This window comes from Cydia splendana, chromosome 9 (genome assembly GCF_910591565.1).
Source record: "Cydia splendana chromosome 9, ilCydSple1.2, whole genome shotgun sequence".
NCBI lineage: Eukaryota > Metazoa > Arthropoda > Insecta > Lepidoptera > Tortricidae > Cydia > Cydia splendana.
The window spans coordinates 10,653,647-10,680,590 of NC_085968.1; the positions used below are offsets into that span (position 1 = coordinate 10,653,647).

The 26,944-nt window shown below is 37.3% G+C and overlaps 1 protein-coding gene across 1 annotated transcript in view; it reads left to right on the top strand.

Moving 5' to 3' along the window:
- The first annotated feature begins 2,185 nt into the window (after positions 1-2,185).
- The window catches only part of LOC134793505 (uncharacterized), a 51,230-nt gene continuing 26,471 nt past the window's right edge, over positions 2,186-26,944 (top strand). Inside the window, exon 1 of the mRNA XM_063765083.1 lies at positions 2,186-3,280. Coding sequence (XP_063621153.1) covers positions 2,485-3,280 — 796 coding nt within the window. The 5' untranslated portion in view covers positions 2,186-2,484. The remainder of the gene's footprint in view (positions 3,281-26,944) is intronic.

A 26,944-nucleotide genomic window follows, 5' to 3' on the forward strand; every position in this document is an offset into this window, starting at 1 on the left:
CCACTAGGTACTGCCAGGGTTCAGCATCACCTCTATCTTGGGAACTAACTCTCCTAAGTGCTCATCAAGATGAGTCGGATGACCAAAACATAATGTGCCTTAGTTGCACCAAACCTGAGTTCCACTAGGAACTGCCAGGGTTCTGGGTCATTTTGTTGAACTGCACGCCGTCGTTGCAATTGGCGTGTAGTTCCCATACAAGTTGCAGTCGTGTGTCGGCCCTAAGTCACTGAAGTTTGTATTAATATGCTTGTCTTTATTTATAATTTTAACAGTTCCAAGCAATAGTAACACTAAAGGCGCTATTAATTAATTACGTAAGACAATTTATGCCAGTTTTTGACCCCCTCCCTCCACTATGTAAGAAATAATAAGAATAGGCTGACCCCCTCCTTCTCCCATTCCCCTATATTACCATATATTACGTAAGAATCAAAAGGAAAAATTGAGTACCTACTACACGTTTGGTTTGTATTAGTGCATATTAAAAAAAAAATTTTTTTTGAATGTGATATATGTACCTGTACAAAGGTACTTGAGCTCGTTTAAGCTAACTCTGCGCCGTGTTTGATAGCATAGTGTGGAAGTATTATTATTATGTATTTTAAACGTCATAATTTCATAGAAATTAAATAAAAAGTCGCATCTTTGTGATCTTACGTAAGAACTATGAAAACCCCCTCCCTCCCCCATGTAAGAAAAAATAAAATATGTTCGACCCCCCTCCACCCCAAAATCGTCTTACGCGCCAAAACTGTTTCTCGAACTGAAAATACCCTTATTTAAGTTTGCTAACACAACATGATTGATCAGTTCATCAGCGTCACAAAACCAAAATTGACCTCCGCAGTGAATAGGTATACAGCAAGATTGATTGTTCTAGTAGGTATTCACAGAAACTTATTGCTAAATTGGGAGTCAAACCAAGCGAAGCGAGGTGGGTCTGAATCCAAAATTTTAACCCACTTTTGTATTCATCGTTGTTAATGGCGTAAGCGCCATCGACATTATTGAAATTGAAAACACCACATAGGTATCGTTGTCTAAGTACCCACAACACAAGCCTCCTTGAGATTACTTTGGGGCTTAGTCAATTTGTATGTCCAATATTTATTTATTTTTTTACTAGTAACGCCATCTGTTAGAGAAGTAGATAATTCATTATTTTGCCAACAGATGGCGCTAGTAGTAATACAAAGTGTTATTACTTTATTTTATTTTTTTAGGTTTATAAAATTATATTTTTATGTTTGATAACACATCTAGACATGAATTTACATTACTATGTCAAATTTCAAACCTAACAGTGCAGTAGTTTTTCCGTAAAGTGTACCACAAGAATGCATAGTTCGTCGAATAGTGATAGGGCTCGCTTCGCTCGCCCTAATAAGAAAAATACACTCGTCATATTTCATTTCTAATGTTTTGATTTTGACACATTTGACATTACTTTGATTTTAAACTTTTCAGTTAATAAATTATTACTTTCCATACATTCAGTTCAGTGTTTAATTAATGTTTAATTATAGTATGGCCCAATGAAAGAGATTTTAATTTCTAATTATAATACTTGGTGACAAATATTTTATAGAAGTAATCAGATTTCGTGGTGAGTAGGTAATTTTTTAATGTAAGTACTACTTACCCAATTACTTACTAATTTTATTGTCGTTACCATTACGGTATGTGACTACTGACAGGATAAAAAATCTAATATAACAAAGCCTAGCTTCAAATCTTCAATTTAACAGGAGGATCTTTAATTTAAATAAGGAACTGATGAAAGAAGGTAAGTAAAAGTAAGGTGCGTATCAAACACTAGGGAAGTAGGCTCACATATTACTTATTCTATTGTTAAAATCGGAAATGTTAGTTAAGTATAGGTTCTTTCTCCGTACAGTGGTCACGTTGAACCTGTGCTTTGAACCATACCAACGCGAGTGTTATTATGAACCAGGTATTTTGGGAAAAAGCTTGAGGTTACCTTTATCAGCATACTACCTCTACCCTGTATAGGACTAAGTGCTAATAGGTTCAAGTAAAGCATTGTGTTCATTGGGAGACCCATTAATTATCAGTATTATCACATGTAACCGGTCAACAATAAATCATTGTTGGCACCTACGTGATGCCAAACTTATAAGTAAACAAGCCACGTCTCGGCCCATTCATTGCGCGTTTCATTGAACGACTGCAGGGTAGGCTGCCATATGACGCGCTTTGTTCGTCACAGGCAGCTGCGTTCGCGAAGGGCCGTTTGTACCTGAGCAAGGTAACAGCAACAGGTCATTTCTCCGGGCGAGGGGAGCCACCGGCCTCGCCGTCTCGCGGCGCTTAGTCGCGAACCACCCGCCGCGCCGATCGCACGCCCGGCCACGCTCTGAATCGCAGACTTTCACGCGAACGACTCCAGCCACACCGAGTTATGTGCGCTAACGCACGCTCTGATAACCGTCGTGTTGGCTTACACTCGTGACGGCTCAAATGTCGCCCAGTCTAGAAGGGATCATGTTCAACAGGAACGCGAACCTGTCCGCGCGCCGGCCGCTGCTGGCGGAGCCGCAGAAGCCCTTAGTGGTCCCGCCACGCGCGCCACCCCGCGACACCGGCCCGCAGCGGCCGCTACCTGCGCCTAGGAACCTGCCCAATCCCTACGAATACCGACCAGATTACTGGAAGCCCTCGAATGTCGAACTTGAACGGAGATTGCAGGAGACGAGGTCCCGGGAGAAAATCAGTTACTTCCAGGATAAGTTAACGCCACCGGAGTTGAGCTTAGATAGGAGAGAGGCGGAGCTGGTGTTCAGGTTCGATCCTCACGCGTCCGCGGAGTATTTATCGAACCAGTACCGCGCTCCTACAGTTCAGTACGCGAAGCCTACGCCTGCGAACGGGTTTTCTAACCGTCTACCGGACCGCGACGGGCCCTTCGTATTCGGCGTCCACAATCCCAGCCAATTCCCGATCCCGCGAGATCGTCGCGACGATGACGACTACGACTACTCAGAAGTCGCCGAAGAGAATGGACGAGTTAAAGATGATGTGTCAGAAACGAACTGTTGTGATAAAGTGAACGAGTGGACGGCTCGGGACAAAAAGAAGACTAGGACACTTAATCGGATGTTTCAGATTAAAGGAAAGGTGAAATGTGCGAAGAAGGAGAAGATTAAGTGTGTGTTGGTGGGGGACGGGGCGGTGGGTAAGAGCTCGCTGATCGCGGCGTACGCACAGGACGCCTTCCGGGAGGAGTACCAGCCCACGGCCTACGACACATTCAAGGGTAAGCTAGCTTACTTTTAACTTACATTTAGGTGCTTCGAGGAAGATACCTATAACTTATCCTCACTTGGCATCAGACAGGTCCAATGAAGGCATAACTGTCTAAAATGAGGTTCAGGATATATACGACAAATTGAACTATCCGAAGCCACTTAATAATAGTTAGCAGTTATCGTATCGCTAATGACCTGATTTTCTGCAAGATAATAGATGCAATTATAATATGAATTACCATTTTCTAATCGATCATTGATAGTGACAAGACTTAATGTGTTGTCTAATGGCGTATGTTAATAAAAGATGACGTTAATATTTTAAATAACTTTAAGCAAAAATACAAAATTATAAACTTTGTAAAATGTCATTGCAATTAAGCTTATTAATAATAACAGTAAGTCAACGGCATGGACATTCTGTGGCCTTATCAACAAAAGAAACTTGTTTTAAACCATGCGTTTGTCGCTCACAAAGACTGCGGTCGGTTTCTTATTTAAAATTCTTGCTACGCTTTCTCATTTCATTTTATAATGACCGGGTGCAATGCAACTGAAAAGTTTGATTACGTAACGTAATTTAGATGTAGGCATAATATTGCGGAATTGCTACATTAAACCTAGTATTCATTTTAAAATTGCTACTCTTGGGCAACAAAAGAACATTGCATTTACAACTCGATGGAGTTTTGAAACTAACTTCAGCATGCAGAGATTGCAGAGTTTATGCCTGCAGCGAGTACTCCTGTGTTCATTTCATAGGTAATGAAGCCGGCAGCGAGTTCCTCTTTGCTGGTTCTGTGTATAATTTATGCACGCAGTGTTTTGATCAAAATTTCCGCCCAGCGATGGAAATACTCAAAACAAAACTGAGGCGAAGCGGTTGTAGTAACATTAGCATATCAGACCACAGAATAAACAATAGTACTAGGTACAGAAGACTCACTCTCTAACAAAACGCGTCAGTTACGATCAGGACAGATATGGCCGCTAGCAGGGGTGCGAAACTCCTGACTTCGGCCAAACTCGGCTCCGCTCGACTCAGCATTGCTCCGAGCAATTATTAGGGTTAGCACCATTTGACTTCCTTTTTGCGTACACGATCACAGATAAGATAATCACTTGATTTTTGACAACCCTAAATTGCCGAAAGGGATAGGGCTATATATTAGAAAGGGATAGCATGATTCGACCCTGAACCGCTGTCAAACTTCGGTTTTGTAGGAAGTTTCCTTTCTGTACGGTAGTACTATTATTTATTCTGTGCCGCTAGGTTGCGACTTGCGACAGCGCCACGCGCGGCTTATGGCAAACCCCAAAATTGGTGTGGAACGGATGTACTTTTAGCTACCTGTAGCAAAGCGACGAAATCGCGGAGCGGCTGATCAGACGCAGTTAGGTATACAATAACATATTAGGAGTCAATTGTATATAACTAGATATTATGATGAATCTATAACTATGTAAACAAAAGGAAGGATGAACCATATACATAATGGAAATTGGAAATACGAACGTAAATGTCCTAAAATCGACGTTGACAGTATAAGAAGCAAACCCTTGAGGACATTTCTATATATACAGCAAAATGTTATCAATGTGGGCAACAGCCGAAAATTTTCCTCCGAAACATATGTCGTTTCCTTGAATGCAGTTATTATTGTTATCTAAGATAAGGTTATAATCTTATATTACTAACTCAACAAGACGGTCATCATAGCGATATCTTTTCGCGAGTCGGTGCGAAGGCGCGTCATGATCGCGAAACGCGATAGCATTTGATAACATTATCAAAACACAAAACACAAGGTAGAATTGTTCATTTCAAAATAATGAAATTTTTATTAGAAACTAATGTTTTATTTGTAATTGAACATCGTCAAATACCTAAATCCTGAGCAGCAAGCAGCAGGCGTAGAACTCAAAAAATATATTAATGTCCATACCCTCTACCGGAATTCAATTTTTACTTGTGAACATAGTGGAGTTGGTGATGGGTGGTTTAAAAAGCATAAGTATTCACAGGAAAAATGGGATTCAGTCGTTTAAACATATTAGCAAAATCATCAATGTTTTAGTGATTGGATTCCATCCATGTATATAGGAATAGGTTCATGTATGATCAAGAAATTAAGAATACATACAAATACATGTATAGGTATAACAGAGTCCTTTACCTTTATCTTACCTTCCCTCAATGCTAGTCTCTGGTGCATCCTCAATTCCTCACCTACTGATTCGGGGTACTAATACTATGCTATTTTCGGCAATTCGGCATCTTCTGTTAGAACTTACTTTCCTAGTCTGACTCTGCCTTTCCTACCTTACCATGTTTTACCCTGAAAGGTAAATAATCTATTAACCGAGTACCTACATCAATATGAGGACGTTGTTTTAGAAACTTGTTCAAAATAGGAGTTCATCCATTCCATTCCACCTAATGTCCTATACTTTCTACAGTGATAAAACATATTTGTGGTTGTGTTACAAAGGGGTTGAGGCGCTTCCATTCCGATTTCCTATCGAGGTTGCTTACCACAATAACCACATTTTAATGGTATCCACTAAAAATCATAATATGATAATCTATGCATTTTAGGTTACTCGCGGACACAGTCGTGATGCTGAAGTTTCTACAATTTTATTTTGATGACTTTTAACTGGAACTTGGAATAAATAGCAACGAGACGTGATCCCGGATCCGGCGTTAGTACCCAATAAGTTGGTTTTCCTCTTATGTCTTTATATTCTAAGATTTCTGAGCATGAATCTTTAGGTTTAATTTCCACGAATATTCAATAACTTCGTTATCAATTTTCCGTATGTATAATATCCGTCTCGCATTAATTAATATTCAATTAGCCTATACGGAACATAATGTGTTCTTTTTAAGTTTATTCGGTTCCCGAATTGAAACTTTTTTAGGTATAAAGACTATAAAGACATCCAATGCAAGCATCTTAGATTCTTATCTGTACCAATCCTTTGACAGCGTTCTAAAATACGGACAGAGGAGCCAATAAAGCTTTAACTAACTACGACGGCTGAATGTTAATGAACAAACTAAATCTAAAAACAAAAAAATCTAAACATTTCCTCACGTTTCGTCTACGGGTCAAAGCACCTGTTTAATATGGAGGCTGGATCCCGCAGACCAATTAATGGTACAGCCTTTGAAATTTAAATACATTCTCACAACTTGTGTGATAATAAATAAAACTACATTAATCATAACATCCATATGGACTCATAGTGGCCGGTATAAATATTAAAATTTTAATTCAACCGCCAACTTTTGTATTTCGAACTTGATGTGAAGGGAAATGGAATGGTATTTAAAAATAACTGACGTTTTGTTGTGCCAGTCGTTTCCGCAGTTATTTGTTTGAGTTACGAAAGTACTCAAAGCGCTTTATGTTGACGCACATTTTACGGTATTCTATTCGAAAAGCCATAAACAGGTAGACGTTAAACCTCAGTACTTGTAAAAAAAACGAAAGTGGCGTCTGAGCTCCGACATCACTGCGATTATTTTGATGTACATAGGTAGTATAGGCACTAATGAGTAGTTTTGTATTGAATGAAGTTTAATATGTTTAAGCAAGATTAGACTATCGCTTTGTTGCTCAGCTATGATTTTGTAATCTGAAGTTATCTTTTTATTAAATTGATTTGGAATGAAGTCAAGAGATATCTACTTATGTTCAATTGTTTTATTGTGACGTTGCCTTGCCAAAGAATATAGCGAGAAACCGTAAACAATTTATTTTTTAACTTTATAGTCGTTGCATCAGCGGGCAGGTTGTCCTATTTTCAGTCGATAAACGTAGGACAAATGGGAATTCGTGTTGCAATCTATTCGGGTCACAAATTAACAAATTAGCTGCTCGGTAGTCTCGATACAAGAACATTCGTTCCATTTATCTATACATATTTCAATATTCGACCTGACTTTAAATTCGGAACAAGTGGCTCTTTGTATTAAATAAATAGTGTAGGTAAGTAAATATAAGGTACACGATTTTAAGAAGTCGTTTATTAATTAAATGTCATAAGAAGTTATACATTGTAGATGACCGATTGATTCAAAGAATTTACTAATGAGAGTAATAAGCAGTAGTTTTGCACTGTATGCCTAACATAACATACATTATACCCATGTTAGTGTTCCAGATATTGCTAGTCTGAGTAATTGATAAAATAGGGTTTGTCCAATTTGTGTTGGACGTGCTCTGATTCCCAGCATCATTGATTTAAATCAAGTGATAATGGTTACTAACCGAGTCAATCTGAGGTCCTAGGAACTTGTATCATGTTTAGTAACGATGAGTGATGACGTCAAATCAAACTACTGATTTCAAATTTGAACTTCAATAAAGCCGTTTTAAATTACATCTATAAGTACTATATCAAGATAACAAAATAAACTAAATAGGTTATGCTGTTAAATATGCACATAAATATTACAAATTTTAAACGACAGGAGTGCATGTTCATATTTTTTTAAATGTGTTTCTACTTAATCATAGTTATGATATTTTAAATTCGCTTTTAAATTGCATTTTAAATATATGGCAAAATGACACTTTTGACAAATTATGGTATTAAACTCGGAAGAAACTTGTCCATAGGTAGGTAGGTATCTCTAGGTAGACACCGTGCACCGATACTAATAGTATTTTATACAATCGTGATATAATAGAGAGCTTTTCAGTCGAGTACCGTGTTTAGACAACGAAGCTTGCTGAGTTGTCTAAGTAAGGTACGAGATTGAAAAGCTTGATTATATCACTATTGTATACAATACTTTTTCTACGCGTCAGCTAAAATAATACTTTAAACTAGTAGAATCGTACAAACAAACCAAACCAAAAGCTAAGATTCGCGAGCAGCCCCGATACCTTACGCGCCCCGACGGGCTGGTCAACGACACCTCGTTGTCGTTGTCGTTGTCGTCGTCGACAACTCATGAGGCCCTGGTACTTGCTCCGCGCTAAATTCAATTTTTAGACAGCTGTTTTCTCGATTTCGGCCACCGTAGCCTATGGAGACTAACAAGCAACGCTAAGTGGTTTTCGTAGTCTATGGGTGTTGCTATATTAAGGGTGTCACATGCGCGTTTCTGACTTATGAAGCAATTGTTTCTACTATAGAACCTAAAATAAATAATTATTTTGAGCTATGGTTTTGTTTCGTCTTGATCGCGGCGAGCTGTCATTGGTCAATTTCATTATAGTTGACTAAACTGTATCGATATGAATATTATAGTTGAGTTGGGACTTGGGAGCCCATACATTAAAAATACCCAATTGCAGTTTGGTATAAGAAATCTTAATTTAAGAATTACAGTCAACGAGTAGAAAAAATTACTAATGTTTACGAAACACATTTCATCTAACGATGTTCTTTATTGCCAGGTGACATTAAAAAGTTTTGAAACGACTAAACTTTTCTTGCCTGCCAGCTGTATGTTCGCCCAGGCAGCTGGCTCAACTCTTTGTGCCTTCTTCTACGAAATTAAAAAAAAAGCCTGCGAGCGATTACCTTTTAAGGCGCCCGGTGCCTTTGGGATCTACCTTTACCTTCCATTTTTTATGAGCCTCCCCGAAAGCCCATTATGAACAACACATTAGATTTGGATTGGAACAAGTAACTAAAAAAAGTAAAAGAACGTGGCATTACACTGAGATGGGCGTCACGATTCTGTTGGAAGGGAATTTAGAAACGTGCGTTGAACGCTGTTTACGTTTACATACCTACATAATTTCTTATCTGTTCTTTCCATAATTGTAGGTAATTAACGAAATAATGAGATAGGTTATATATATGTAGAATAGGAATACTAGAAGGATTACGTATACAGTGTGGAAAGATAAGTTGGGCCCTGGTAGCTGAATCCTTCCTTTATTTTTAAAAAGAAACAAAACTGCATTTAAAGATTTTTCTTTTTTTCTTCAATTTGGCTTGTCCTAAAAAAATCTTGAGTACTAAATATTAGATTTTTTATACGACAGACGCGTGTAAGACCTAATGTTTCTTGGAGAAATGTTATCATTAGCATTAACTGTATCGACTAGTAGAATAAAATTGCGAGTGTTTATTTTTTGGAATTTTTAGTCGGTTCGAGTCCCGGGCGAGGCAAGCGGTTTTAGAAAATCTTTGAATGCAGTTTTGTTTCTTTTGAAAAATAAAGGAATGTCTCCTTTAAGTAAATGAGCCAGCTTAAGGATTTAAGGTAGTTTCCCTCCAGGACCCGACTTATCTTTCCACACTGTATACTATCAAGGTTCTTTTAGATGCTTAGATGAATTAACATTAATAGAAAACTCGAATTGACACCTTTCTAATAATATAAATTCAAAAATACCTACTCATCGCTTACTCTTACCCAAACTTCGATTAAATCGTCATTGAATTAGCTTTCTACAAACATCGTTTTACTAGAATCTTTTCGACAGAAGTGTACCAAGTCATCAATTTTAGTCATGAATAGATGAATGAGATTTAAGATTTTAAAATGATGTAAATTACCGCTACCGGTATGATGTTGATCATCATCATATCAAATAACGTAGCAACTTATAATAGGTCTGTAAAGAGATACTTACATTATTCTACCTTAGCTTAATTTAAATACTTTCGTAAAATTACAAACAGAAGTCTTCAAAGTTGCAGGTTGCAGGTTTTCTTTTTTTGATGACATAAATAATAAATATCATTGTGACCGTTACAAGCTAAAATTGCTTTGCCGGTTTTGCTTTTTGCAGTTTCTTTGATCTATTTAACTGATGCAAAGATAAACACAATCATATAATGCCTGTCAGGTATCAGTTACAGTCCGAAATTAACTTAAACCGAAACGCTAAATGCTGTTATGATTTCGCAATTCGCCATGTCTGAGCCAGAGTGGTATGGCACACAAAAAGTGGTAGTCAAATTACTTTCACATGTAATTATTTCTTTCAATCGGTGAAAGTTTGACGGTATTCGTGATTTTAATAAATTTAAGCTTCTGTAACGTTTTCCGGTCAGAATAATTCCATAATTCAGCGTGTCAATTTACTTTAATTGATGTGAAATGAGTTTATAAAGCTTAAAAAAAGTACGTACTGTTAAACTTTTACCATTACGACCTCCACGGTCGACATCTATTTTCCTTCCTATTAAAATACTGTTAAACTTTTACCATTACGACCTCCACGGTCAACATCTATTTTCCTTCCTAAGAAAATACCTCCAATATGTCTTATATAGCTAAAATTCCCATAGTCTTAAATATTTGTTCTTGTTTTCCCACAATTGTCTATATTTCTGATCAAAGTTAACAGACGTTTATGTACAAATAAACCACGTAAATCGTTCCTTTGCCAAAGACCTTGTGTGGTTGTTAAAAAGTCTAATATTCTTTGACCTACACACTTTTTTCTGGCAACTCTGCGATTGCATAATACAAGTTATGCGGGCTCACGCATCTGTCCATCGACCGTTAGTTTTAATATTTATATCACTTATCATCAGCGATCAATGGTGTTTGCCGTCGCTAGGGATTTATCTCATGCTAATACATAGGGCATGCTCCCGGGAATTCCCGGTTCTCAAATTCCCGGGAATTCCCGGGAATTTCATTGAATCGAAAGAACCGGTACTGAAGACCCGGTACCGGTACTTCCCGGTTCTCATCAGTATGCGTATTTATTCCCATTTTAATACTAGTACTTTAGCTCGGGACATTAAATCACATTTAATAATGTTGCTATGAAACGGGGGACCCAAATAACCCGACAAATTAACCTAGTAAAGTAGGTATTCCAATAGATATTACGTTTTGGCTCGGGTGACTTAGGACGGTGACGGAAGCTATATTTTTTAACAACTTTTTAATCTTAAGTAAGTAGGATATTAGGTATATTCTAATATTCTTCTTTCTTTCTAGGAAGTTGGTTTTATATGAAAAAATTCCGTTGTCGGGTTGATTTTTTAATTTCTGTATGCCGTGCCGTCATAGTGCTGAGTGCATCGACTACGGGGCCTCCCGTGTAGCTCGTAAAGCCATGCCCATCAGGCGGAGGCAAACCAGCGATTCGCGGGGCTGGTGGCTCTAGCGGCTAGAGCCACCAGCTATAGAGTCTAGCCTATAGCCAAGGTTTTGCGATGAAAGCGCGTGCAATAATATTTACTTGTAGTGATTATTGGGAATTTCCAAAGGGGCGTAGCGGAAGATTTACAAAAATGTGAGCGAGCATAGGCAAAGTCTCAAAATGTAAAGGGCCGTGTGCCGGTTGGTTTCGTAAAATAGGTTGGAACCAGTGGCGGATTTGCCCTAAGGCCAAGTAGGCCCGGGCCTAGGGCGGCAAGATATTAGGGGCGGCGAATTGTGACTAAAAATTCGCTGATGATAACAAGAAATAACTCAAAATGTAGTCAATATGATGGGCGCTGAGAAAGGGGCAGTTACAGGGCCTGGGGCCTAGGGCGGCAAAGACTGCAAATCCGCCACTGGTTGGAACGCTAGATTTTTTGATAAAATAAGTCATTTATCAATACGTATGTAATAATTTATATGAAAATAAGTCATTCATAAAGATTGTACACTAACACAAACAATTTCTTAAGTATAATCTTAATATGCCTTAAGAACCGGGAAGAACCGGGAATCCCGGTTCCGGCCATGCCCAGAACCGGGAAATTAAATTCTTGGTACCGGAACCGGTACTGCATGCCCTACTAATACATTATTTATCAATTGTAACTAGGTAGGTCGGTTTCAGTATATAAGTAAGTTACAATGATATAATTATTGGGTACATTAGTACCTTGTACTAGTACGTTTTTAAACAGCACCTTATGACAATTTAATACACGATACATAATGCTAAAGTATCAGCAACAATCGCATATTTATTTTAAAATAATCAAATAACCCGATTAATAATTTGACCCCAATACCTATTGAGATTGGAAATGAGGTTAGAATACATCTTAGATTTGGGTTTGTGGCTAAGTCTGTTTTATTTCCGATAATTTTTATTATTAGTCTCATTATAGGATCTGTTACACTTTTTGCGCTATTTTAAACTAGTCTGCTATGTGATATGTGTGTTTTACTTATCGACTGTTTCAAGCAGAAATGCTAGCGTGCTAGCACTCATCTTGGCTATTAAACAGCATCCGCCTCTTATGTTACACTAAGGTAAAGTGTTCGTCGCATGCTCGGGAAGTTCCGAGTGTATTTAATCTCACACTATTCTTGATGGTGGACTTCTGATGGATAGATGGTACTGGCAGCATAATGTTGACCTGACGAAAGGGGTCTTGTTGCTTTACTGTCTCTTTCGCTTTCGCTGCTGCAAGTGTGAAAGAGAAGTTTAATGACGCCAATTTGGTCGATGGATACTATACAATTTATATCTTTACCTACTGATAGTATCACTCAATGGGAACTCAGCTATTGAATATTGCAATCACATTAGTTATGAGTTATGACCGATTGATCTTGCTGAATACGACCTAGAGTTATTTCTGTTCTTCCTGATCACATTATTAATAGTACAATAGATTGTTTATTGCAAGTCGTCCATCTTCCGACGTTTTAATAACTATGTATGTAAGGTATGTGATATGTCAAGCCCGAGTCTGCTGTTCCTGTTGCCAGAAAACTTCACAACAGATTTTAAACGTAACTGTGACCTCATAGCGTTCTCTCTTTTCTTACTCGTCTTCACTTTTCTTAAATTCTCTGAGGGTTGGGAGTGTTGTGGCCACCTTAACTTGGTCTCAGGTCTAACCGATCTTCCTCTGTTCTCTATCTTCTTATCTTTTGATTTAGTAGCGATGAAAGTTTTTAATTTGCCATTGCGCATTTGTGGTTATTGAGCCAAAGTTATTGACATTGTGTTAGGTGGACGCGTCGTCATCGTCAAGTAGTTCGCGATTTCTATAATAGGTACATATACTAAGGAAATAAACCCGTAGTTTATAGAACCATGACCAATGTTTATTAATCCGTATCGCCCACATAGTATTTAAATTTTTTGCCATCAGATCCGTTCGGTCTTTTTGTTTCTGAACCACTTTACTCCATTATCCTTTTATGGAATGTTGCGGTGCTCCGAGTCCGATCGCTTCACCCTGTCGGTCTACTTAGCTTTTTTATTGCTCTTGTCAGTGATATCAATTGCTCACCAACTTGCTCGAACTGCTTGTGCTAAGTGCTTCTTTGCTGCGACGAAAGCGCCAGCTCAACAATGTACGAGCAATCTATAATAAAGTACAGCCTAGTTGTCTCGGAATGACATCGTAATAATGTAATGTGGTAATGTAATTATGTATTTTAATTATATTATACAGGATGCAACTTAGAGTCTAAAACTTGTCGTGACAATGACACCTTAAATATGTAATACATGCTTCCATGTGGCTCACGGTCAAGGTGAAAAGCATTCTCACTTGAACCGCCCACCAGTCTGGCTAATCATATATGCAAACAAAACGTACCTACTTAAACCAATAAATCTATACCTACATCCATTTTATTTCTAAGGCTTTCGCATATTGATCTCTTGAATTGATAGTTTTGTTCAAAAATTTATCGTGAGGTACCTAAACAGTTTAAAATTTCGCCTTGGAAACTTTTCCGAGAAAATGTATGACTTAAGTTTTCCGCACGATGACACACTAGTATCAGTAGGTACACGTAGGTAGGTATCAGTAGGTAAAATGGAAATGTATTTAATACAAGTAGTATTTTATAACATGTGTTTATTATGACCCCTTGGTGGATTGGATAATTAGGTTCGTTTCTAACCTAAATCAGGTGCTAATGTGTCAAGAGTGTCGCAGTCGACAAGTGCATACTCAGAAGTAGGACTAATTAACACAAGTTAAACTTGATAATATAGACGAACGCAAAAAGTGTGCTAATTTCTTGAGTCATATTATTATTAAGCTCGACTATGGCGATATACATCAACTTGCATAATAAGGCTTTGCTGACCTTATGTCTAGTATGATTACGAATACTTAGATGATTCATCAACAATTTAAATGGACTAAACTTACGGCACATGAAGCCGAATTCAACAGTTTCCAGACTATGTAATAAGACGTTACGTTGCGTTGCCACGTTACTTTAGAACCAGTTCTGCACGTGTTGTCTCGAGATGCAATCGTGACTTCCACGTTATTGATTTTGTGTTAGGTGATAGTTTCTTCGATGTTTGGACATAACTTAATTCTTACGTAACTTGATACCCCGCTGTGCTATTGAATACTATTGATGATCTGTGACGATGTTATTTTTTTCAAATTGTATTCTAGGCACCACAGGAGTTCGAGACTTTTTGACATACATTAAAAGTACTTGGCCATAAATACTGCGGGATGATAGAAACATTTACATAATTCAGTATTATCCAACCCAGTGGTGGGCAAACTTTCCTCACGAGGGGCCAAAACTTGGAGGAATTTCAGAGGAGGGCCAGATTTACAGCAAAAATGGATTTTTATTATATAGCTGTTCATAATGGTCATATACACATTTTTTCGAAGGACCGGCGCCGGGCCCGATAAAGTCCTTTTGCGGGCCGGATATGGCCCGCGGGCCGTACTTTGCCCACCACTGATCTAACCCATTGTGAGTTAAGCTAGGAAGCCATTTATTAATAGACAAATGTTCTTCGTAACAATATTGGAGTCTATTTGTGACGTTCCACGGGAAAAGGTACCTTATGAGGGTTTCTAGTTTCGGAGATATGAAATGTTTTGTAAAGAGGTGAAAAAATGCTCAATTTTTTTTTATTGTGTGATCTGAAACCTTAATGCGTAACGTTTGTTTACCTGTTTTTATTTTTGTTATAAGTTAGTTATAAGCCTAGTAATGTCGTCTCAGAGTTTAGTAGAAAAGGTACCTTATGGAAAAAAGATTGAAAATTCCCAAAAAAACTAGTCAATACGGGAAAAGAAGTTTGGTAGAGAACTGTATTAGCATTCTGCAAAACTAATTTGATAATTTCAGTTCTGGTTGGGGCGCCTCGCAAATATTATAACCGTACATAGACCGACATCACAAATCCAAGTAGCCTGCTATTATACCAAAGTTACTCTCGTCAAGTCTTTCTTAACTAGAATAATCTTCATTTGGTTTGGTCGCATGCAGTAAATCAGCCATTGGTTTGCTGAAAAATGCCAATACCCGACGCATTACCTTATGGAATATCTGAGGTCATTGAACCTCAATGCCGCTTATCTTCAATAGCAACCGAAATATATTATTGATAAGAAATAGACGATTTATACCATCTTAACCCCAAAATATTATTAGTTTATCCTAACTGTTCCATCATCATCATGCCTCATCATGTAACTTAATCACAAGGTACCTTTTCATTACATACAAATTATTGGTCTTTTTTAAGATTATTATGACGAAGAACTAATTAAATTTGGGGCAGTTTAAGGTAAATTAATATTTTCTATTCATAAAAGATAAACTGTAATATGATTGATATTTTGTAGTGATGTATTATTAGATTTATTTCCATAAGGTACCTTTTCGTAAATGTATGGAGCAAATACTGTTATTGTTATGTAAGTTTAAAGTGGCATAAGGGGTTAAATATAGTATTTAGTTGGGGTTTTAGGATTTATTTCATTTGAATGACAGAATTTCTTTCATATGTGCTCAGAAAAATTGATTGTGTGTCACATTAAAAGTAAAAATATTCAATTTTGTGATTTTATATGAAAAAGTCAGAAAATACATTTTCACCTCTAAATCGGTATTGTTTTTTGCTTAAACTGTCTGTCAGTGTCGTTTTCTAATAGATAGAATTTAAATCTTGAGAGCTCATTGCAATCAATCGTGAAAATGAAATAAAACTTTATTTTCAAGAGATTGGCTAGTATACACATAAATCAGTCGATATCAAAAGTTTCTATTTGCATTACAGAACAAGTCGCAATATTTTTTTAATCTCACATATATAAGGTATTATTATTTGTAGTCAACTATGTAACTTACTTCAGGAACATAGTTTTTTAGGCGGCTAAACTTAAAACTTCTCTATCGTAAAGTTGCTAATTTCACAACATTATTTTCAAAAAATCATATCTCTGTAACTACGCAACCTAGAAGGTTGATCTTTTGTGTTATCGATAGCTTATTTATTGTAGATTACTGGGGTATGCATAACTCCATACCCGCCATAAGGTACCTTTGACCGTGGGACGTCACATTTGTGTTGCTATTGCGAAAACTGTCTTCAACTGTTAAGCGAAAAGTCGTTAAAATCGGCTCGTTGATTCTTGTGGATTATTTGTTAAACTTTTTCTTTTTTTTGGTACCAAAATACGGTAGTTTGACACTGACGTATTCGCTAGCGGCTGCGTAAACAAACTGACAATGTACCTCCCTCGTCCGCGTACTATCATAGGTGCAAGCGAGATGCACTCCGTTTGAGTTGATGCAGTCGCTAGCGTTCGCGTAAAACTCATGGCGATACTTATAGTGCGACATAAAATAGTAGAAATTAAATTAAATGGAACTAAAAAAATCCATACTAAATTGTTGCCATGTTTACGAATTTTATGTCAAAAATGTGACAGTTACGTAGGAAGTGGCGCCCTCAATAATTTTCTATAATTTCTTTTCGGACTATAACCAAGTAGTAAAAAACAAAAGACGAACGATTGGTGTTTACATAAACCTGTATCCGCCTCAAACCAATCAAGGATAATAATTCCATGTTATAAACCACACCAACGCAGTATGCCTCATCGCTATTATCTATCATCGATATCTTCAAGATAAGCAAGTCTAGAATAAACGCTCTTGAACTAAATTCGTAGACTATGTATTTCAACTATTTGTGTCAAATTTCTAAATTATAATAATAAAAGTTTCACTTTAATAACGTTTTTGATTTTTCAATAACATATTAAGTTTTTCGGAAATCTTCTTTTGGACAATTGGAACCACGGAAGGGACGCTTATTCTTAGTAGAGAGAAGAGGAGAGTTAATTGTCCAGACCTCATAACACTGTGGAAGTGAGTAATATTCTTTGATTGTCTTGAAAACTTGGGTAAGACATTGATACGACTCACTATTCATCTTTCATTACCCTTCAACATGTCTGGCAGCGAGTTTTACCTTTAGAAATTGTGGCCAGTATTTAATGCTAACCATTTCAGAGTACGAAATTCTCCTGTCCGCGGTGTCCCAGCTCCGCACACATAATTCATGACTTGATACATGTCATAAGCGCGTCGGGCAGATTGTTGCGTCCAGTCATTAAAGTTGAATTGCTTTACCGGGGTCAGTGTTATCGAATGGACTATTATATAGCAGCGACCAAACTGAGTCTTGTAAGTGCACGCAAAAAGTGACCTAGACCATTATTCCACAAGGAGCAGAATCAAGTGATGGAATGTTGCAATAAAAGACAAAACTTATTGCGGCTGCTAGATTGTCGCTGGGAACATTGTTGATTAAATTAGGCGCATGTTTGGGTTCAATTATTATTGTTGAGGTTCGTGGGTTCATATTCTGATGCTTAGTTCATTGATGATTTAATTTGAGGACTAATATATTAAGTTTAGATAGAATTTTAACTAGGCCACAAGGGGATCAACTGGAGCACCATGGGTAATTAGGGTAGTGAGCCGAGGGAAAGACGTGCTTTCAAACCAGTGGTCGCGAGTTCGTAACCAGTCCTAATGAATAATTCGATTTCTGATTGATCAGCGTCAGAATCAGACTTTTGCAAATTTCGATCCTCATTTCTCATTGTTACACAATCCCAAATACTATACTGCTTGCGAAAACCCGTTGGTTTCAACAGCTAATAAGTACTTAATCATGCGACACTGACACCATGTCGACGACAACCTATTAGTAAACATGATGTTCAATGGCTTCTGACTTCTGCGAACCATTGTCACAACCATCCACTTGTGCCAATGTTATTTTTGCATTTCCGTTATTACCTGGAGCAACATTCCAACTTTAAACATGAACTTGATTTAACATTGGTTTGATGTTGCTCGTGCGCCTGATCGGTTGCCGGCGTCCTCATGACTTTCCTTATTATATTTTTACTTTTTGGTTTTAATTAATTCGTTACGATATATTGCTAGGAAACACAAAGTGTAAATGGCTAGGCATTTAACTGTTACATCTCCCTTATAAGTCATAATCTGTTCTTGCCTTTCTGAATTGAATCAGATGGCAGTAGCTTTCGTAAAATCTAGTATCCGCTTCAATTCTTGTGATAGGGTAATATACCAAGCCGTCACTGAGTCTTGTCGGATGCAATTTTGAAAGGGCTTTGATAAGGAAGCCACATTTCATGTCTCTGATCTTTTAAACACTCTGACTGAATGAAAACATCCTCCTGGTCTATGCATTCATTTATTACATCTTAATATCCATAAGCTCTGTTTTGACGTGTCAACAACAACATTTCCGTATTTTGAAATCTATCAACACCTCGTCGTTTTTAGAGTGAAAATCCACGCTCGTTCACCCGCAATACAGAATATTTCTAGCCGCCTGGAATCCCGAAAATAGATTTCTTGTTAAACCATAACCATTTAGTTAACTGTGTTTGAACTTAATTACTCCAAAAGATAAGCGAGAAAGAATTCTCGTTATGTAATGTAATTGTTATCGGCATGGTTCTACGTGATAAAAGATGTACGTGCAAGAGAAAACAAAGGACGCGCGTATCGCGTATATGAATCATGCTTGTGTTCGTACAGAGCGTGCATATGTGTCTCGACCAAATTAATTTAGTTTTTTACTGGAGCCATAGTTTGCTTGTAACCGCGAATTTCATTTAAAACAGTTTTGAACTTAACAAACTTGAAGGTTTACCTAACATTAGTTTCAGTCAGGCCTTAAATATTACCTTGGGGACTAATGGTCAAAAATACTTCTTAAGTTTTAAGCGTAATATATGTCTCGAGACATAATGGCTAGTCGTTAGTGTGGAAAGTGCAGGACTTTAGCAAGAATCATTCACTCGAGAAATTACTGTGACCCGTTACTTTGACACCTGCACTTTATTAACTTAACACAGCAAATACGAAGTTGAAATGTTTAATTGGTCGTAACGTAACTCGAGTGTGTCAAGTTGATTTTGATGACATATTACATTTCTTTCTACGCTTACGATAGCCGACGCCAAAGGAAAGGATCCGACCAGACGCAAGCTGCGTGCGACCGGTCGCATTACACGCAGTTTACAGAAAAACGCAAATTATAGCTAGTAAAAACCATCCATTACATCAATGTTGTGGAACTTACAGCCTTAATGCGCATTAAGGCGATATCCTGCCAGAGTGCCTGCGTCCTGTCCTGTATTACAATTACTTGCAGAGTCTGGGTCTGTCCAACACTGATGTGAACCATTCTAACCGTCAACTTCGAGATCTATTATGTGACTTTACGTCATTATCAAGCTTGTGACTTCGCCAATGTTCGGTATATATGGTTGGAATAACATACCTGTACTATCGCAAATCACTTTACGAAAGAATCCTTCGTGTGACAATCAAGGTATCGATTCCCGATGTACTCTTCTAAGATAAAAACATGTACCTATATTTATTAGCAAGGAACCCGGCACTGATTCTGTGATTGACAACCTTACTCGAGAAACTCATGCGTTGTTGGATTTAGGCTACAATAATAACAAAAAGTAAAATACGTATAAACAATACTATGAAGTATTTGAACAAATTAAATTATTTTTCAGAAAATATTTTAATTTGTTTTTATCAAGTAGAAACACTACTATATAAATTATAAACTGAAATAAATGTCATATACTAAGAAAAAGTGACCAAGGCCTCCAGTGCCCCAGGCTGGAATCGAACCAGCGTCCTCTGCTATCGCGGCAGGTGCCTGAACCACTCGGCCACCGGGCCACAGCGACATTAGTCAAATTTTCCAAGTATATGCACTTCCTACTGAAGGCTTGTGGCGCCCCCTGGCCATCTCTAAGGTAGAACAGTATGGTTCGAACCTTCTATCTGGATCATTCTCATGATGATACCGAGCTAGCGAGAGAGATGGCGCTGCCAATCAATACTATGAAGTATTTGAACAAATTAAATTATTTTTCAGAAAATATTTTAATTTGTTTTTATCAAGTAGAAACACTACTATATAAATTATAAACTGAAATAAATGTCATATACTAAGAAAAAGTGACCAAGGCCTCCAGTGCCCCAGGCTGGAATCGAACCAGCGTCCTCTGCTATCGCGGCAGGTGCCTGAACCACTCGGCCACCGGGCCACAGCGACATTAGTCAAATTTTCCAAGTATATGCACTTCCTACTGAAGGCTTGTGGCGCCCCCTGGCCATCTCTAAGGTAGAACAGTATGGTTCGAACCTTCTATCTGGATCATTCTCATGATGATACCGAGCTAGCGAGAGAGATGGCGCTGCCAATCAATACTATGAAGTATTTGAACAAATTAAATTATTTTTCAGAAAATATTTTAATACTTCATAGTATTGATTGGCAGCGCCATCTCTCTCGCTAGCTCGGTATCATCATGAGAATGATCCAGATAGAAGGTTCGAACCATACTGTTCTACCTTAGAGATGGCCAGGGGGCGCCACAAGCCTTCAGTAGGAAGTGCATATACTTGGAAAATTTGACTAATGTCGCTGTGGCCCGGTGGCCGAGTGGTTCAGGCACCTGCCGCGATAGCAGAGGACGCTGGTTCGATTCCAGCCTGGGGCACTGGAGGCCTTGGTCACTTTTTCTTAGTATATGACATTTATTTCAGTTTATAATTTATATAGTAGTGTTTCTACTTGATAAAAACAAATTAAAATATTTTCTGAAAAATAATTTAATTTGTTCAAATACTTCATAGTATTGATTGGCAGCGCCATCTCTCTCGCTAGCTCGGTATCATCATGAGAATGATCCAGATAGAAGGTTCGAACCATACTGTTCTACCTTAGAGATGGCCAGGGGGCGCCACAAGCCTTCAGTAGGAAGTGCATATACTTGGAAAATTTGACTAATGTCGCTGTGGCCCGGTGGCCGAGTGGTTCAGGCACCTGCCGCGATAGCAGAGGACGCTGGTTCGATTCCAGCCTGGGGCACTGGAGGCCTTGGTCACTTTTTCTTAGTATATGACATTTATTTCAGTTTATAATTTATATAGTAGTGTTTCTACTTGATAAAAACAAATTAAAATATTTTCTGAAAAATAATTTAATTTGTTCAAATACTTCATAGTATTGATTGGCAGCGCCATCTCTCTCGCTAGCTCGGTATCATCATGAGAATGATCCAGATAGAAGGTTCGAACCATACTGTTCTACCTTAGAGATGGCCAGGGGGCGCCACAAGCCTTCAGTAGGAAGTGCATATACTTGGAAAATTTGACTAATGTCGCTGTGGCCCGGTGGCCGAGTGGTTCAGGCACCTGCCGCGATAGCAGAGGACGCTGGTTCGATTCCAGCCTGGGGCACTGGAGGCCTTGGTCACTTTTTCTTAGTATATGACATTTATTTCAGTTTACGTATAAACAATTTCCAGAATTCTGAGATTCTGGTTCCAAAGTATAAAAAATTGCTTAATGTATTAAAATTTAAAAAGTTAAATTGTATTAAAAATGCTAAAGACACTCAAGAACGCACAAATCCTATTTTTAGATGTTACTTAGTTGAAAATTGGCTTTTTTATAAAGTTGTAAAAGCTGCACCTTAAATCAAACTAATAGAGAATGGATGTGGCAGCCACCTGTTTTTCAACAATAAAATGATTACTAGCATCTGACACCGACCAGTCCCTTGCATGGAGCGTTGCGTTGGCAGTGGATGCCTTTGAATAAAACATGTCAGGTGCAGACCTCATTTGGCTAGTTGATCGATCAATATGGGCTTATTTACTGCTATTTTAAATGGCTTGTGGCCAGCTAATAATAGAATCCAGTACTCGTAAGTGTTGTCAGCTCGTACCTAATTTCAGAAGGGTGAACTGAAATAAATTATGACACAGAGGCAGTTTGAGATACTGAAGTAGGTACCTACGAAGAAATCCATGAATTTATTTTATTTTGTATTTATGAATTATTGTGACCTGATTATGAAATTAAGCTATATGACGATTGACGATTCATATTTTAGGTATAGTCCTGCACAAAACCTTGTATAACGAGACGAGGCGTAGACGTAATAGTTAGTTTCTTCTTTGAATATCATGATTATGAAGAATCTTTTACGTGAGTTAAGGTTAAATGATCAATATAGATTCGTCAACCTAAAGATCCACCTCCACCCCCTTTATAGAACAAGTTTATCGACTATTAATAGAACTGAAATGAAATGAACGTCTAATGTTCTGCGTTTTATGCCACATACGAGTATACCTATTCTAAAACTAAAGTCTAAAGCCGAGATGACCCCTTTCTTAGAGCACATTTACAATTGCCTTGCCCCGCAGTAGTTTATGGCAGTAATACTCATTCTACGTCTATACAGTTGCAATTTAATGTTTATAAAAAGTTCACATACGCTCCAAAGATACGTATTAAGAAAATTCTTTTAATCAATCAGTAAATCATAACCGCTTATGGAGCACATTATACAAAATTAACACTGCGTTCATCTCATGCGTATTACAAGGGGATAACGTGTAAATCCAATTGTTTATGAAGATGGCAGAGTAACGGTGTAAGCCGGCGTGACGGGCAGTAACGCAACATGCACTTAATGCATTCCTCCGTGCAAGTTCCAATCGTTTGATACGTAGTACGTACGGCTAACGAATCGCCTGCTTGCGCTACTTTCCTTGGTTTATGGCGTTCTTACCGGGAAGGAATTAATTCGGGTGCTTTATATGCTGACCCCCGTCGCGTCGGACTTTACGAATTGCTGACAACGAAATAAATTTAGTATTTATTACAGAACATAATTCTTAATGCTTCATCAGCCGTAAAAGGGCATTTATCTTCGTTATCATTAATTTTCATTATCGTATTCACGTTTGTCATACTTTATGAGATGTAAGAAATATGTTTTGTTTTTAGAAATAATCGTAGCTACCTAATCTTAACGCAAGACAGTAATCCCTTGTAACTTAAAACCTGCTCCAATATTAGAGAGAAGATAATTTTCTTACCAGTTACCACGATTATTTCTGGCCTCGAAACCCAAGATTCCGAGATATCGTCACTACAAAAAGGGCTGTTTTGTTCCGATTCTTGAGTCATTACTGTCCCTAAACAAGAAGACGCCAATTTGAGCGTGAAAATAAACTGCGGTGGCGCCGGCCGCGGCCCAGCTGCGATCGTAATGATCTTGCGCATTGCTTCTGTATTTGGACAATCAGGATGCACGGGAGAGCACTGCCAAGCTCCTGATTTAGAGAGACCTCCAATTTAGGTGAACAGCCAAAGTGTACCACTGTCTGCTCTTTGGAAAATCTGCAACTAAAACGTCATGTCCAATATTATTTCCTGTCGCTCAAGTATTAGGAGTTCCAAAAGTGTGCTTATTCAGAATCCACTAGTAAAGAGTAAGAAAAAGCTTTTATTAAGCACTACAGTAAATTATGTAAGCGAGCATCAACGGAAGATAGATAAAAAGTTCTTGTAATAATAACCATAACCTAATTTTTTAGAGCAAATGAGATAACCTTACTCTCAGTCCAGATCGCGTCATCGACCGACATCGTCACCCAATTCGATTCGTTTTCTTTTTTCACTGCTGACCGATGACTAACCTGGCGTCTAGTCATTGCCTTTGTTCTTTTACCCGATGTTTGTTATTGTTGTAGCGTTAACCTTTTCAATGCGTTATTTTTATAAATAATTAAAGTTATAGGGATACATATACAGGGTGTCCCAAACTTATGGGACATGAAGGGGAAGTACCTTAAATATCGTAGATAGTGTATTTTGCTCAAAGAAGACTTTATGTTATTTTTAAAAGTTAGTAATTCTGCATTCATAGATTTTCTAAAAATTACTTGCTTCGTCTGGGAATCGAACCTACTCAAATGTCAAAAAAAAATCACCCTACTTTTATGATGCCAATCGAAAGAATAGCTAAAAAATAATAACTCTGCTTAAGTAACATTGTATTTTAAAAGAAAGGAACAACGTGAAATTAATCATTATAATTAAATTAAAAACATACATGAAACTGCCGTAGTCAATTAAGTGGGTATTTTTTTGTAAATTAATTAATTAAATGCTCAAAATGTGATCCCTCTTGTCTTACGCAAATCGCCAATATTTTAATGAGTCCGCTGCATGTTGATTTTCTTATCATTTTATGGTGAAATATTTCTTCTTTTGGGGATACGTGAAAGATATGCTATACAAAAAGCGATACGAGAACGTGGGCGAGTTGCAAACAGAATTGTGCCATATCACATCGAGTGTTCACCATAAAATGATAAGAAAATCAACAGGCAGCGGACTCATTAAAAGTTTGGCGATTTTCGTAAGACAAGAGGGATTACATTTTGAGCATTTAATTAATTAATTTACAAAAAAATACCCACTTAATTGACTACGGCAGTTCCATGTATGTTTTTAATTTAATTAAAATGATTAATTTCACTTTGTTCCTTTCTTTTAAAATACAATGTTACTTAAGCAGAGTTATTATTTTTTAGCTATTCTTTCGATTGGCATCATAAAAGTAGGGTGATTTTTTTTTTGACATTTGAGTCGGTTCGATTCCCAGACGAAGCAAGTAATTTTAGAAAATCTATGAATGCAGAATTACCAACTTTTAAAAATAACATAAAGTCTTCTTTGAGCAAAATACACTATCTACGATATTTAAGGTACTTCCCCTTCATGTCCCATAAGTTTGGGACACCATGTATATGGTACGATGGTACGTATTATATGTAATGTTTTATGTAGTTTGATAACGATAGGTAGTTTATCATAATTATGTTATGTCAGTTTATGTCTTCGATAATTCATGGTATCAAACATGATGTCAAACTTTTATGTCAAAAGTTGTGTTAAACATATTGAAATACTTAAATCAAATTTAAGACAACATTCAGGATCACGGTCTTACTTTTTCCTGAAACAGTGGATTAAATTTACTGTTTCAAGGAAAGTCTTGGATGCTGGCATGTGGCATAGCGATACGTTACGCCATTATTTCCCAGAAGTCGTTGGAAGAGCCCTGTTAACGTTGTAGTGAGTGTTATCCGATTACGCCAAGGCGACAGGGAATTATGCTTTATTTAGAATAGTGTTATTTATGACGTTACATTGTAAGAGGTATTTATATCTATTAAATTACCATAGCACACTTTTTGTAAAACTCTTTTATGAGTTTTATGACATCTTTATTTGAGCATAAAACTTATCTTTATGTTTTTAAAAGTGAACAACATATGCATATGCATGTATAGCATGTTTATCAGAGTGAGGTTAAGGAAAAATCTATAGTACCTACCTATACCTACCTATAGCTCCTATAGTAGCTACCTATGTACTCGAATAACAAAGTACCTACACATGTTTTTAAACTATCGACGAAAGCCTATACCAAAGTAAATAAACATGACGTTTAACTATTCATGACATGACATGACATGATGATATTAAATCGGTCAGTTACAACCTTAGGTTTTAATTAATAATATACAGTATGTATCAGAACGAAAGAAAGAGACCCATTTTTAGGTCATACTGAGCAACTTTTACTATGGGACCAACCCCGAAAATGCGGAAAAAAAAATTGACTCTCCCATAGGAAATTTCAACATCAGACCAGCAAAATGTATGAACCATCCAATTTTTTTTCCGCGTTTTTGGGGTTGGTCCCATAGTAAAAGTTGCTCAGTATGACCATGACCTAAACATTAATGGGTCTCTTTCATGAACATGCAGCGGACTCATTAAAATATTGGCGATTTTCGTAAGACAAGAGGGATTACATTTTGAGCATTTAATTAATTAATTTACAAAAAAATACCCACTTAATTGACTACGGCAGTTCCATGTATGTTTTTAATTTAATTAAAATGATTAATTTCACTTTGTTCCTTTCTTTTAAAATACAATGTTACTTAAGCAGAGTTATTATTTTTTAGCTATTCTTTCGATTGGCATCATAAAAGTAGGGTGATTTTTTTTTTTGACATTTGAGTCGGTTCGATTCCCAGACGAAGCAAGTAATTTTAGAAAATCTATGAATGCAGAATTACCAACTTTTAAAAATAACATAAAGTCTTCTTTGAGCAAAATACACTATCTACGATATTTAAGGTACTTCCCCTTCATGTCCCATAAGTTTGGGACACCATGTATATGGTACGATGGTACGTATTATATGTAATGTTTTATGTAGTTTGATAACGATAGGTAGTTTATCATAATTATGTTATGTCAGTTTATGTCTTCGATAATTCATGGTATCAAACATGATGTCAAACTTTTATGTCAAAAGTTGTGTTAAACATATTGAAATACTTAAATCAAATTTAAGACAACATTCAGGATCACGGTCTTACTTTTTCCTGAAACAGTGGATTAAATTTACTGTTTCAAGGAAAGTCTTGGATGCTGGCATGTGGCATAGCGATACGTTACGCCATTATTTCCCAGAAGTCGTTGGAAGAGCCCTGTTAACGTTGTAGTGAGTGTTATCCGATTACGCCAAGGCGAC